The sequence below is a fragment of the Sycon ciliatum genome, chromosome 2 (genome assembly GCF_964019385.1).
Source record: "Sycon ciliatum chromosome 2, ocSycCili1.1, whole genome shotgun sequence".
In the NCBI taxonomy this organism is placed as follows: Eukaryota; Metazoa; Porifera; class Calcarea; order Leucosolenida; family Sycettidae; genus Sycon; species Sycon ciliatum.
In genome coordinates, this window is record NC_088644.1 from 50,483,270 (window position 1) to 50,498,887 (window position 15,618).

The following is a 15,618-nucleotide window of genomic DNA, read 5'->3' on the forward strand; positions in this document are numbered from 1 at the left end:
GATCCAATCAACGTGTGCACTCACGCAGCGTTCTGAACGCCCTGAGGGCGCCGGCCCCGGTCAATCGACTGGATTTCCATGTCCGCTACAGTAGAGTAGAGGGACGCGACTGGATTTCATTGAGCAGCACTGTAGTGTACTACGACTAGTACCAGCTGGGCAGAACCTTACTTTTGTGGCTGTTGTTTCAATCTGCGGACAGAACAGTTTCGTCCTTTGTGGACTCATCAGCGCAGCACCGAGAAAATGAGGCCGAACCTGATAGCTATGAAAAATAAAATGTCCAAAGCCAGATTTAAACCAGGCCCGAATTATGTACCTTGCAAGAGTGCTCAAACTGACATGTCAGTGAGCTCTGCATAACGCAAACAGCAGAGGCACGGTTGTTGTTTCCAATTAGATGGTAAGCAGCATCATTCGACTTTGTGCGGATTTTTCAATCTTCCACAGCACCATAACTGCTGGAGAGCGCAGTAATGACTATGTTGTGGTGGAGGATGGAAAGTTGTCGTTTCCTTTACTTTATTTCGCAGAATCCAATGGGCAGCAGGCCACACTACCATGACTACATTGTACGTGAGGGCGAATGAGTTTCTTTGCGGTAGAGTCCAGCGGATTCTGCCGGCAGAAAAATGGCAGAATTCGGTACTTTTTCTGGTAAGTATCATGCATGTTTGGTATGTGGATAAAGAAATGGAGCAGAACTCGAGGATTTACCCGCCATAAGGTTTGTATACATGTAGTTCTGCCAATTTTACTGCTTTTCGAGCAGAATCTGCCACCTTTTCGAGCAGAATCCACCGGTCCCTTCTTTGCGGGCATATAAACATCATGGAAGCAGGGTTATAACTTATAAGACTATTCATGAACAATCTAGCGGTACGCATTATGATCACAAGGCCCAAAGACAGGTTCACATTATTGATTGTAGGATAGTGGAAGATGGCCTGGATTTCTGATGAGACGCAACCCAGCAGAGCAGATGCCTCCATCTGCGCATAGGCAGGGTTGACATGTCAACATCCACGAACGGTGCAACGGAGAACAGAAGACCCTGTTTGTAGATCGCGTTCACACAGACGCAAAGCGGGGATCTTTGCCAGGCGGGCGATCACTATGATGTGCTCCAATGAATCGAAACACTGCGATTATGCTGAAGCACTTCCTGCGACGCTCTGAAAGACTGAAACCGTACCGTCATCGTGATCGTACACTTGGAGCGAGTTGTGCTAGCCACATCATACATCTGCAATACTGCTGCGCCAGGGGAAATCCGACTGCGGTGCAAAGCTCCCGCATAATGCACCAGTCCGAATACACGGTCATAACTGTATCTTTGCATGTACATGTAGGTAGTAAAAATAATGAAGAAAAAATGAAAAATAGGGATTCACTGGCCAGATATATAAAGCCACTTCAATCAGCTGTGTGGTGGATACCAGGCTAACATTAGTGGCGGTCAATTCATCAGCCTTGCAAGCTGTTGAATGGTGTAATCCCGGCACTAGTTTCTACATGTACCGGTATGTCTAACATACATGTACATAATATTTTAGCTGTTCGCTATCATTGCTTCTGCGCTGGGCAGGTCTGAGGTCTGAGGTACTCAAGGCCTCGTTAGCACAGCTCAGTATTACTGGTCGAACCGATCGCACTGAAGCCGAATAAACAACAAAGGCAGAGTGCTGGTCCCTATGCTGACACTAAGTCGCTAATCAAACAATCATAGCAATCGCGTGCATCTTGATACGGGCTGAATTACATGTATTCGTCAGTAGCAAGGGATTCCATCATAGTTATCACGAAAGACAAAATGCAGGTCAGGATTCAAAGGTGTGTCTGATGTTGCCTATCACCTCCAGTGCGAGGCCGAAGCAATTCAGCGGCTGGACGCTTTGGGCTACCGCAGTACAACAGCTGTGTGAATGAATAGTCTGTTTCGTACACGGAAACCAATGGGAGACTATTCTGTACGTCTGGTGCTAATCTTATCTCCTCAGGCTGCTCCAAGATCAGTCAAAACGGGTTTATTCAAACAAATAATTATTAAACAATACGACATGGAAAGAAGGAAGAACACCAAAAGATACAAGGGATGAAACTCGAAGATGAAATGAAAATTTGAAAAAGTCTAATCCAAAGAAACTCAAGGCAGATGTAACAAGGTTGTGTAAAAGATTCAACTCAATCCCTATACGAATGCTTTGAAAAATGTAAAGTGTGCATGAATGATTCGCGCTGATCAAGATCAGTCACTCGGGTGCTTGCCGCCGTCGGATAAGATGCCTTTGACTTCCATATAGGGAAATCTACATGACATTGTATAAAGTGTTCAATGACAATGGCTACTTCTGTGAGTTATAGAGTATAGTCACACGCAGGCGCGGATGACAAACTAGCATCTTGTCCGGTGACGAGCCTCTTCCTCGGGTGTGCTCTTTTACGGGCAAAGTAAACTGGTGGTTATGTGCTAAACGGTGGCTGCGATTTCGGCGAGGCTTTGTAAGAAAGGGTTCGCTCCCCACACTGGAGCTCGCGCTATTCCGCCGACTTGACTTGATACTTGACTGACTCTCGACTGCCATCCAGAGCACACGAGGAGTCCATCGAACCTTTGACTCGGCAAACCTGCAAGAAAGCACCACTCCCTGCTCAATACACAGTGTTTCGGGGAATTCACCCCTCATCAGGTGAGCTTGAGTAGGCTGAGGAAGAGTGTGCCTGAAGAGCACCACTTATACCATGTATACTGCTCCTCAAGGAAGTCTCTACGATAATGTTTGCAATTTCACTGCTTTTTCGAGCCGAATCTGTAATTTTGTAGACTCTTATCCGCCCAGGGCTACTACGGTCCCATGCAATGACTACTAGTACATCATGTACGGGGACTTGACTACATCATGATTGTATTGTGTGACCTAACCAGGAATAATCCTCGCCACTCCACTGAATAACATGATGGAGTATTGCGAGGAAGACCTCTCTTGGTCCTTACGTTTTTTGTTTTGTTAAGCCAGGCAAATCCCCTCCAATAATAATTACTGGCTTTTGCCAATGGAAAAAGTAAACACCCTGTTCTACGGATCCGTTTACAGGGCGGGTACAGGGCGGGTACAGGGCGGGTACAGGGCGGGTCAAGAACCATCTTTTCCACTTCCATGGGACGCCACCACCCCATGATCAGGCGTGGGATGCAGCTCCTACACGGCGGGAGGGGGTAGATCAGATCGACCAGCGAGAGACCAAAGCCCAATCCCACTTGCTGAATGCCGTTGAAAAGTGAATAAAATCGATAAAGGGCAATTGACCATCTTACGGCAGAATTCCCAGCAGTTTATTTGTTTTGTAAAAATGCGAGCTGTGATGCGGTCTAGTCTGTCTGCGTGAAACATCACCAGCCCCTTACTTCTCAAATCGTCCATTCCTCTCTCCCTTGGGAATGACTTGTGTACTGCGTTCGACCGAACATCACCTTTCTATCACCAGCCATGTAGTCTGCTCGTAGATCTACTAGTAGCATAATGCTCTCTACCTTGCCTGTTGCAACTGGTCTGCTGTCACTGTGTCAGACAGATGAGAAACAACTCTGATCTGTGACAGGGTCCACACATTCCGCAGCAGCGAATGCTCACGGAGCCGCTCCGAAAAAGCGCCGAGAGACTGCAACACGAGACAGCAAGACCCTATGTGGGTCGAGTCATGCACCCGCTTCTGCCACTGCTCCGCTCAGATGAACTGGGCGCGATTGAACCCGTCGTGACAGCACCGAAGGGCATGAACTTTACGTGGAATAGTCTCGGAGGTGCACTTGACATGTAGAGCGAATCGAGAGTCACAGGAGCGAATCCTGTCGCCTACGGGCAGAAAACCTCAGATCGGCTTGACTCCGAGTCCAAGACACAGGGCTGCGCGAGCTCTAAGTAGTTATTCCCACTGCGTTGACCCAAACTGACTGAGAGTGACACGCGTCAACCAACAAAGGTATCGCGTGATAGATCAACATCATTATAATTATCTACGAGACGTGCAGAATGAAATCCAATCAAGCGAGACAGCTTTGCGCCCTGCACCAGTGAAGATCCCAGTGCAGTGTTCGCTGATCTATTGCTGCACAGCACCTGCGGTGTATTTGCCTCGCGTTATTGGATTTCATTGGGTAGTACCGTAGAAGACAACAAGCTGACTGATTGGGCAAAGGAGGCTATCCAGCAACGCAAAGCACTCTCACAGTCAAATCCAGCGGGTGCCGACTATAAAAGAAACCCCTTGCTGGGGAATCAGCGCTCGAGATCAGTTTCAGGAGTTCTGATGTGCTCCAGGCCCTGTCGATGCCCGTCTGAATAATACTTTCCCAGGTCACGCGAAAGACGTGTACGTGAGGATACTAGCAGACATCGTCGCAGTACGGGTCTTTTCTGGCAAGACACGGCGCTAGGGTTGCAGGCTGTTCCTGAAGCGCTTGATACTGTTGTTGCTAACAGCGCGTGTACCTGCATCTTGGAGCGGGGAAGAGCAGACAGTACACCACACTCGACATTTCGGCTGAAAACAGACCCGTATTTGCAGCGTCACTTCACGGTCTGAACCCCAGAGCTTCACGAATCACAGGCGACAGGATATTCCAGGCATTGTTGAAGCAACGATGATGTTCGCGAGTGGCCTGTCAACCTGGGCTTCCTTTGCCATTGTGGTGTGTGTTATCCATCACCCGTGGGTTCATGCACAGCCGCTGTTTGGTGGCTCCGAGATCATTTTTGGCGACGTCTTGCAAGGATCGGGGACAGATCCTCCGTCCGCACAGCCCCACCACACGCAGTCCTGGGAAGAGGACGTGGACACGCGACGCTCTCCGTCCGATCTTGATCCACATACCGTAAAACCGGTGGCGATGACCGGCCCTGACGTGGAAGCGGTGGACACTCGACAGCCGTCACCGCGCGACTCGACCGACGAAAGCATGGTCACGGAAGCGGCGGACACGAGGCTGCCACCACGACGACGGCCCAGCGATGTCACGCGAGCACCTTCCCAGGAGGAAGCGGTGGACACCGTTGGGCATCCTGCACCGGGAGACGCAGGTCTGCCCACAGAAGAAACACCCTTGATCATTGCGGGGCTGCCAAAAGCAGGTGAGAGTTTGATACATTTCGAGCAGAATTGACCAATGTTTTGAGCATAATCCACCCAGGATACATTTCGAGCAGAATTGACCAGTGTTTTGAACAGAATTGACCAGTGTTTTGAGCATAATCCACCAAGGTCTAGAATACTGAGCAGCAATGACTATGTGATTTTTGGTTCCAACTCCTGCCAATTCCTGCATGAATGGTTCCCACAATGTCAGCCATTAGAATTTTTCCGCTGTCCTGTTTCTAAAGTTGGTTGGTCCAACGAGGAACACACGCTTCTTGCCGAACTTGACGCTAATACCGCCTCCAACTTCATGACTAATACCGCCGAAGTCGCAACTTCTAAGTTCGTTTTCCTGTTTCTGTTCTTGTTCTTGTGGTGAGCAGAGGATTGTGAAACGGTTACGTGCAACCTCAGCGTCGTGCAGGGCTGCAGCGACAGACCAGTGCTCTATGCTAAGCAATGCTGCCCGGTGTGCCTTGATGGTAAGGAGAAAGTGAAAACCGTTGAAACTGAAAATTTTCATTCACGGAGACAGACTCCAAATTTAGTGGTTTCACATGCATCTATCACACTATCATAATATGTGACAGCCATGTTGTTTCTGACTCCACTCAACCGCTGCATCTGTGGGTCACGTGATGTCAGCCATGCTGGTCGCACTGTCAACATGCCATGATCTGTTTCTACATAAATTCCCTCAAATGACCAAAAGTGTAAAACCACTCAATAGAGCAGGTGAACAAAGGTGTGCCTTGCCATAACCAGGGATTATATTGGTAGTAGGACTTGGGCATTCAGGGATTCCTTCGCAGACAACTCCGTGTAATTCCACCCTCTACTCTTTAGTACTGGGTATTTCTAGACCTTGGCTCCTGGGTATTGAAATTGGCTCTCGGGAAGCAAAGATGAGACTCCTAGAACTAGGAAACATACGGTATTAGGCCTTGGGCAATTAAAAACTCCACTGCAGCCATCTCTGTACCCCTGCAGCCATCTCCGTACAATCCTTGACCTTCCCTCTCCTTCCTTAACCCCTTATTTAACTTCATTCTCACATTCGCTTCCATCCAATTGGCCTTGTAGCCTGTGTGTACTTGTGAATTCGAATAAATACACATACACACATACATGCATCCTGATCTCAAATACACTGTGTCCCTGTGTCCCTGTGCAGCGCAAGAGACGAGCAAGTGCTCGCCAGGCCTCTGCCGTCCCATGGAGCACTGCTCCGTCCACCAGGGGCAGCCCGTGTGCTGCACCAGGCTGGGTACGGACCACCGGCAGCACGAGCAGCGCCGCCATCACATTCACCATCGCCATCACATCGGAAGTCAGACCGAACACATCCATGACCTAGTGCATCTGCTGAAACGCTATCGACTACCTGGGAACTGTGCTCTGTCATATCTACCGGAAATACGGCGGAGGACAGGTCTGTGCAAGTTCTTGTATTCTAACAATCATCATCATTATTGTTATAACACTGGTACTAACCCTGAAGATGCTTGCTCTCCTTGGCAAAAATTGGAAAGTACTTGAAGTTGTTGGAGAGATTCCTTTTTCCATTTTGTGTAGCCAAGAACTTGGTGCGGCTATGTTCGGTAGAAGTTCAAGTCATGACAAGGCTACAGAGGAGCTATGACATTCCTATTAAACTGGCACTGTTGATCAATTAGTGTGATTGTCAGTAAACTCCAACTTACAAAATGTGTATGAAACTTTTAAAAATGATGACAGGCCAGGCCTGAAATTTTGGTATGATGGAGAATTATTTGAATCGCAGTAAAGCGACCGTTATTGCAGTTGAGGAGTGAAGTTTCATAAACTTGACTTCTTTACCCACTGACGATGTTGTTCAGAAAAACAAAACGTCTGGAAAAGTATTGTAAATATTTCTATCTTTATAGTAAAGAAAAAAGGACCAAGAAACTACAAGTTACGCTATAATGTCCACTAACACCACCAGTTACTAAACAATCAGCTCATGCGATAACCTTGCACGACACAGACCGATGGTACTGGCGTTCTACAACTAACTGGCTAACAGCTCTAGCACATCTTGGATACGCACTCCAAGTTGGAAGGCTGTTGGTGTGCGAATCCTAGATGTGCTAGAGCTGTTAGCCAGTTAGTTGTAGAACGTCAGTACCATCGGTCAGTGTCGTGCAATGTTATCGCATGAGCTGATTGTTTAGTAACTGGCGGTGATAGTGGACATTGTAGCGTAACTTGTAGTTTCTTGGTCCTTTTTTTTAACTATAAATTTACCCTTGGCTCTCCATCCGAGTCCATTTCTATCTTTGTTAGTCATATATACCACTGTTGGTCTAAAAAGAAAAAAACTTTTATGGTTTCATAAACTTGAAACTCGGATGTGGAGCCATAAATAAATGTAGAAGAGAAAAGGACATATGGATACGAGTTAAGAGTAACTCTCCATCACTGTAACATGATACTATATACAGTCAGAAAGTGCATTAACTTTTTGAGCCTTCCGAGTTGGAAGGCTGTCGGTTAGCGCTACGGACATGTGTTGAAGCTAGGTGTCAGGACGTCGAATGTCTCAGTATTCTGTCAGTTTTGTGCCTAGTTATTGCACTTTCTGACTGTATATAGTATCATGTTACAGTGATGGAGAGTTACTCTTAACTCGTATCCATTCTTCTACGTTTCATAAACTGTTGATCAAATTGAAGCGAAAGTACAGCATTTGAAAATTGCATGGAACAACAAAGGCAATCAAGGCTTGTTAGTCGCTGAAAAAAATGAACTATGATGTGTGACACTGTCGTCCTATTTTTTCTGCTGTAGGCTTGTGTGGGGAATGCAGAGCACAAGAAGTGTGCGAGAAGCGCACAGCACGGCTCCTGGCTGGAAACGGTAACACTATTACGGTTGAGAGAACGTACTGCTGTCAACGACGCTGCCCGGCTATTCGCCAGCCGCTTCTTCTTGGTCAATGTCATCTGCCGGGGCAGCCTGTACCCGCCAAGGTAGGTCTGGAATTCTTCAAAGGTTAAAGTGGTTTGTGTGTGTGTAGGTGTGTGCGTGCGTGCGTGCGTGTGTGTGTGTGTGTGTGTGTGTGTGTGTGTGTGTGTGTGCGTGTGTGTGTGTGTGTGTGTATGTGCGTATGTGCGTGCGTGCGTGTGTGTGTGTGTGTGTGTGTGTGTGTCTTCGTCTTCGAAGACTCAGTTTGTAGTTGTTGGCCCCGACATCACGCCTACTGACCGCGCTCCCCTCCAACTTGGTCAAGCGGAGGTGGAATGCGTACCTTGGTTCTGTAGTGGACAGCGGTTGCCGTTCGTCCCGGGACATCGCCGCAAGGATTGCCCAAGCCTCCAGGGCCTGCGGTGCTCTTCGGAGGTCTGTATTCTCCAATCCACATCTGCTGATGCACACCAAGCGGTGCGTATTCAATGCTTGCGTTCTGTCCCTGCTGTTGTATGGCTCTGAGTGCTGGACGCCCCTTCAACATGACCTCCAGAAGCTCTCAACCTTCAGCATGAGGTGCATCCGATCCATCCTCGGGGTCTCTCGAAGCCGGATGTGGGACGAACACATCACCAACGAAGAGCTGCTGGTGCGCTGGGGAGACTCCGAGACGATTAAAGACAAGATTGCACATCAGCGTTTGGAGTGGTTGGGGCATGTGGCGCGGATGCCGGACAACCGCATCCCAAAACAGGTACTGTTTGGCTCCTTCTTGCAGCGTCGCCCAGCACATGGCCCACGCCGCAGATGGAAGGACAGTGCTGTCCGGGATCTACGTGCCCGTGGCGTGGAGGCATCATGGTATGATGTTGCATGTGAGTCCCGCGCGGAGTGGCGCAGCACCTACCAAGAGCCTGACAATGCGCCTGAGCCTCCGCCCCGAGTGGTATGTACGGTATGCAGACGGGATTTTGCACGGCAAGGAGACATGGCTCGGCATAAGTGTCTGGAGGAGCGTGCGCGGCCTGTGTCTGAGCAGCGGGGCGCCAGTCAGTGCGGGCGGTGTCGGCGGTGGCTGAGAAGCCACGGTGGCTTGGTCCGGCATGTGTGTGCCTCAACGGTGGATGCCACAGTGCCACCTGGAGCTACCGGAACGTCGGCACCGGCGGAGGGATGTTGTGCCGCGCATTGTGACAGGTGTGGCCGCTGCTTTCGCGGTGTCCGGGGACGGGGCAGGCATCGCTGTTCAAGGGTGGCGCATAGACCAAGAGCAGAGGAGCGCTCAGCCTTCCAGCACGTGTGCATATGCGGCAAGCGGACCTGGAGCGTCATCGAGCGTTGTGTCCTCTCTCTCTCTCTCTTCTCAAGTTTCCCAGTGATGGGATCACGTGACCCTTTTGCGGCAGTGACTCTACAGGACAGGACAGGTGTGTGTGTGTGTGTGTGTGTGTGTGTGTGTGTATGCAGAATCACATGTGTGTGTGTTGGTGTGTTGGTGTGTGTGTGTGTGTGTGTGTGTGTGTGTGTGTGTTTGTGCATGTGTGCGCATGTGTGCATATGTATGACGTAGTTAATAACTGCCAATGTATCCATAACAGTGGCGGATCCAGGGGGGGGGGGGGGGGTTCCGGGGGTTCCATGGAACCCCCTAAATTTTGCAAAGTGTGGTGCTGAGAAATATCGAAAAATATCATGTGTGCACAAAAAGACGTCCGTCCGATCACAGGCAGTGCAGTGCACTGAGTCAAGGAGTACAGACTCAGTGCACTGCATGCGCGTTCCGACGGTTCGGTAGATCGATATACATGTATAACGGTAGTAGTCTGTACTGGTGTTCACGTCCGTGATTTACAAACGGACACTGACAGTCTGTAGACAACATTGGGTGGTTGTTTCCACTTTCCTTTGTCATCTTTCGAAACCATCCAAACTTACCTCCATTGGCGCTGTCATTCACTGCTGCTCAGGATGGGTGCGGTCAGTATTCCTTGGACAAGTCTTTTGCAGAAGAGAAAGGATGTTCCGAGTGATGACACTCTTCAACGAACTTCGAATCATACACGTAGAGTTCAAGCTCCTCTGAAGATGAGGGCTCCGACATCCAAGCAAAGTCAGTAATCTATGCCTGCTGCAGCATGCAGTAGTGACTAATTGTTCCTCCGCAGGAACGGAGTGCTGCGCCAGCGATGTGTTTTAGATGACATTGGAAGGATTGTGCAATTGTCGACACTGTTTTGCTGTTGTTGTTTCTGTCACTGAAGTGAAGTGCCCTGTGACTATAGAGCGTTTCGCATCGTAAAAATGCCAAAATTTTCCGAAAGTACAAATGGACAGGGAAAGTAACTTAGTTGTCATTTCGGCATTCCTGGCTCTCAACGTACCCATGACTTGCATATTCGATATTTACAAGAAGTTAGTTGAAAGGGTCTTCAAGCCCTCACTGAACCTGTGTGCCCGGCAGTCGATTGCATAAATTTATGTACTCAAGTATAATTATGATTATGTGTCTGTACTAAATAATAATTATACAATGTAGGGTAAGCAGCAGCATTTGGCCCTGTACAGGCTTTCCATCGTCCACCACACCACAACTGCGCGCTCCAGCGGTGGTGGTGTGCTGTGGCAACGTTACGTGTCGAGGCCGGCTGGAGGGCGCAGTTATGGTGTGGTCGATGATGGAAAAATATATGTCCGTAGTGTGTTTTAAAAGCATGCGATTGCCACTAACACAATCGGATTGTCGTAACTACATGTGTCAACCACACAACTTCAAAACAATCTGATTCCATAATATTTTGGCTTTTCAATTTTGGTTCAACCGGAACCCCCCTGTAGAGATCTCTGGATCCGCCCCTGCATAAGCCGATAAGAAACCGGCTAGAAATGGGTTTAGAACCAGCATGTCTGTACATCATCGATGTTTACCCAGTTGGAATCTGCTGAAGTTGATGCGAAATATTCACAGTGCCATTGTTTTTCTTTTGGGGGAATAGTGTGGCTTCACATCTTTGTCAATTTTCAAGGGAGGGCTCAAATTGAATGGGTATGGTATATTATACTTCGAAGCACAGTTCGGTCGGGCGCCCAAGAACAGAGCGCCCAAAAACGACCAAACTAGAATTTCACCAAGCACATCATACCAACGTACACATGGTGACTCAACTGTGCATCGACCGTACAATGTACAGATGCTCTCGGTGAAATCCGACCCGGAGTACCATTTTGGCGCCCTCAATTTGCACAGCCATTGGCACCCTGGAAGTGGCACGAATGCGGCTGGACGTATTTATGTATGTATGTATGTATAACTCATAATCACGAGGTGATCGTAGAGGCATTAATCAGCGAGAGAATTGTGAATGATGTCTCTGAATCCAACTCTATCGTGTGCTGCACGAGAGAGAGAGCATGCAAGGGAAGACCCGTCCAACTTTTAATGTTAGAAATCCATGATGTCGCGGGCCTTCCTCTCGGTCGAGATCCAGGAGTTGATCCTTGCAGGAAGGGCTTGGAGAAAACGTCATGTCTCGTAACATGGCCAAACCACATCAACTTAAATTTCTTGACTTCGTTCGCATCCTTGCTCCGATGATGTCATTGATTTCTTCCAGGATAGATTGGTTGGTACGCCGGTCGTGGTATGTTACTCCTAAGAGTCGGCGGAAGCATTTCATCTCGAAGGATGAAATTCTTCTCATTGATGAGGCAGATAATGTCCAAGATTGGCATCCGTATAAAACAGTCGCTAGCACAATAGACCTAACAAAACGAAATTTAGTAGGCAAAGAAAGTGATGGCGATTTCCAAATGAATTGAAGCTCAATGATCTTTTGCTTCCCTAGTGCTAAGCGTCTTCTTATCTCCACATCGGACTTGCCATCCGACGTGATTACGGCACCTAAGTATTTAAACTGGGATACCTCTTCTATTCGCTCATTGCCTACTTGAATGCACCCCAGATCACCACCGCCCTCCGGCGCTGCCATTGACTTGGTCTTGGAAGCATTGATCTGCATGCCTAGTCTTGTTGCACTCGTATCCACACGCTCGGTCAGGTCCATCAGCACTTCCACAGACGATGCGATTAGATCTATATCATCCGCAAAACGTAGGTTGGTCACGCACATGCCGCCGATACATACTGACCCAGCAAACTCCTCCAAAGCGTCAGACATGATGTACTCCAGGAATACGTTGAACAGACAAGGCGAGAGTAAACAGCCCTGCCTGACACCCATTGAAGTGGTGAACCAGTCGGTGATAGTGGATCCAACAACGATGGCAGCTTCAGTAGTAGCGTAAAGCGCTTCAATCAGGTCCACAATTCTTGCTTCGATGCCATGCGCTCTCATAATCTTGAATAGGGCTTTGTGCCAAACCCTATCAAAGGCCTTACGGAAATCGGCTGGCCGGCGGCTGGACGTACACATGGACAAATACAATGATGTAATCGGAACTGGTCCAGGGCGTCAGCTTTGCACTTCGGGTCGGATTTCACCGACCACACCTGTAGTATAGGAACACTAGAACGGTCCGGACTAGGAGACTGAGCCGCCAGACTAGGAGACTGAGCCGCCAGACTAGGAGACTGACACTCAAGTTCTTCAGCGACGACCAGTACTATATAATTATGAATCCGCTGCTTTTGTGGATTTACTCCTGCACTGACTGTGTGGCTGCGTACATGAGCAGTTCTCTGCTTTTTTTTTCTTCTCTTTTCTACCTGCAGACTCACTGCTCCTGTACGCTATACGGGCATATCCGTGAAGCTCTGGACGCTCGCAGACAGTGAGTTCTCAGTGATGTGCTGGCTGTGTGAGTGTGTATGCGTGTGTATGCGTGTGTGTGTGTATGCGTGTGTGTGTGTGTGTGTGTGTGTGTGTGTGTGTGTGTGTGTGTGTGTGTGGGTGGGTGGGTGTGCATGTGCGTGTGTGTGTGTGTGTGCGTGTGTGTGTGTGTGTGTGTGTGTGTGTGCGTGGGTGGGTGTGTGTGTGTGTGTGTGTGTGTATGTAGTGAACGATTCTCCCGCCCGCAGGACCTCACCCGCCACCGAAGACAGAAACACTAGCTGTGTGTAGAACGGTCCCCTTTCACCTCAATTACTCTCCTTGTTTCTTTTCCTTTCTCGCTGTTGTCTCGCTTCTGGGAGCGACGTGGCCATTTTATGGCAGTTGTACATAGTAGTGGTAGTAGTGTGTGTATGTACCTGTGTGTTACCCATATGGTGCAGTGGTATGTGCAGCGATTTACCGGAGTACAACCTACACTTTGAACACTCCAAATTCACCCAAAAGAATGGGCTACGGCTTATGCTCCGATGATCAAATTAACGATGGTTCAAGTAATAGGACAGATGTCTGTATTTCATGGCAAAAATGGGGGTGCGGCTGATACTCCGGAAAATACGAGAGTTCAGATGCACCAACCAGAAGCCAAAGGCAGTAATCCCATTTGCCACATCCATGTTACCATCAGACAGATGTTAGGTGAGTGAAACATATGCCACGGATGATGCTTTGCAGGCTGGAATTTGCCCAGTTGCTCGCCTTCTGCATAGACACATGCTGCACCTGAGACACAATGTACACCCTTAGAAAAAAGCGTTATGTTGTAACGGTATTACCGTTTGGGGAAAAATACAGATGATTTGGGTTTGACCTTTAGCAAGATGAACGCTAATTTTCGTTCGCTGTTGCCAAGAGAAGAGCTTTTATTTCCCCGCGGTACAACCACTTACGGCGCCATATACGCGATACGAGGTGAAAAGGGTACGCACTACGCAGTATTTGTCCAAAAAACGTACTATTTGTAACAACGATAAATCAGCCCCCATAACGTGTTTATGCTGCAGCTACAACGCTATATGGGTGATCAAGGTACGAGTACAGAAAAACATAGTGTTACCGTTGTTTGCTAAGGGTGTCTAATGTCTTTCTCTTGCGCCTTCTTGTCTGCTGTCCGCTACCTACGCAGAGGCTATCGGCATGGTGATAAGACGTATACGACGCTGCGCTATGTGCTTGCCAGCAGAGACCATAGTGGTGGTGATAGTGACACCCATCGTCACGGCAACTCCCGGCGTCAGCTTTTGCGACTGGAGCTGTGCTTCTGCCGGCGAAATCACCAGCACAGTCAGCACGTAGACGACCAGTTGACCCCGGTTGGCACTTCGGATCGGAGCGGCGCAGAACTGCACAGCGGATCGTGTCGATATGTTCGCACGGCTTTCAACGGGCGGGGCTGATGCTCTGTGCCATCGTGAAAGATATGTGACGAAAGAAGTGATCGGCTGTACAGTAGCCACATACAGTAACCTTGGTTACCTGGGTATCTTTCAGGAGAGTCTCTCTTTCTCACCACACTCGTATCCACACGCACACACATACACACACATGCACACACATACACACACACAGACACACACACACAGACACACACACAAACACACACACACATTATGACACACACAGACACACACTCACCTGCATGAACAAAATAATTATATTGGGTGGGACAAAGCCACACTGCCCCCCTCCCTCTCCATATTTTCAGTTTGTCTCCCCACATTTCCAGCAAGACCTTGACAAATTGTGCAAAGAAATGTTGTGACATTGCACTGTGAGTCAGTGATAGCCAAAGTGGCATAAAATCATTTTTTTGTTACTATAATATAACTGTGTGAAGCGTGTGCTGAATTTTTAATAAAATAACTTTAAAGATTTTTTCAAACATTAGTGAGCCGGTCTCTGTTGGATTCAGTACAAAGATGCTTCGCCTTGCCTCCAACTTGACACTGCAGTAATCCGCAGACCACTCTGAAGTAATGAAGCCTATATTTTATAATTCTGTATCAAGATGGCGGCAAGGATGTGCTCATCATGCCTGTGACAAGTACAAATACATTACATATTCATGAGCAGTGAAATCGGTCTAAGACGACCGCTCACGTGACCATCAAAACGTGGTCTCTGTTACCAGGTGGTCTCCTTATCCAGGGTCATTTGAAGTAGCATCCCTCGGTCCTGGTTGCAGTGGTACTCTGGGGCAGGTGGTTGCCTTTTCCGAGTGGTCGCCACGACAGGTTTTATTCGCCTTGATAATGGATCATGCCAGAAAATTTGCCGGTGAAATATAACATGGATTTGATTTTTTTACGGGGAAAAACTTACACAATGGATCAAAATGCAGCACTGGAAAAGAAAACAGGAAAATGCATGGGTAAAATAAAGATTTTCGAATGCAAACCAAAAAAACTTCAAATCAAAACTTTATACCCAAGTAGAAATAAAATAAATTCACACAGTAGAGACTGTTAGTGGAGTTGAGCAGTGAAATTTTATACCTGTGTAAATGGTGGATTTGGATTTTAAGCATACAATGTCATGTACCGTGAAAAGTACGATGTACTGCATTGTAGAGCTCTCTCCAATTGCCCAACGAGTAGACGACGAGAACAAGTTGAATGCTCATTGGTTCTCTGAGGTCTATGACTCAGGGGTTCAACAACAACAACAACAACTGGCAAAGCCATGTGAATCCGCATACCAACATTGG

At 48.1% G+C, this 15,618-nt stretch overlaps 1 protein-coding gene across 1 annotated transcript; it reads left to right on the plus strand.

Annotated features, from left to right (window-relative positions):
- Positions 1–4,081: 4,081 nt before the first annotated feature.
- Positions 4,082–14,855, plus strand: LOC135810360 (uncharacterized). Its single transcript, XM_065323853.1, has 6 exons — positions 4,082–5,129; positions 5,517–5,615; positions 6,308–6,565; positions 7,945–8,126; positions 12,794–12,852; positions 14,038–14,855. Exons 1-6 carry the CDS (start codon positions 4,643–4,645, stop codon positions 14,306–14,308), a joined length of 1,356 nt encoding a protein of 451 aa, XP_065179925.1. The 5' UTR covers positions 4,082–4,642; the 3' UTR covers positions 14,309–14,855.
- The last annotated feature ends 763 nt before the right edge of the window (positions 14,856–15,618 follow it).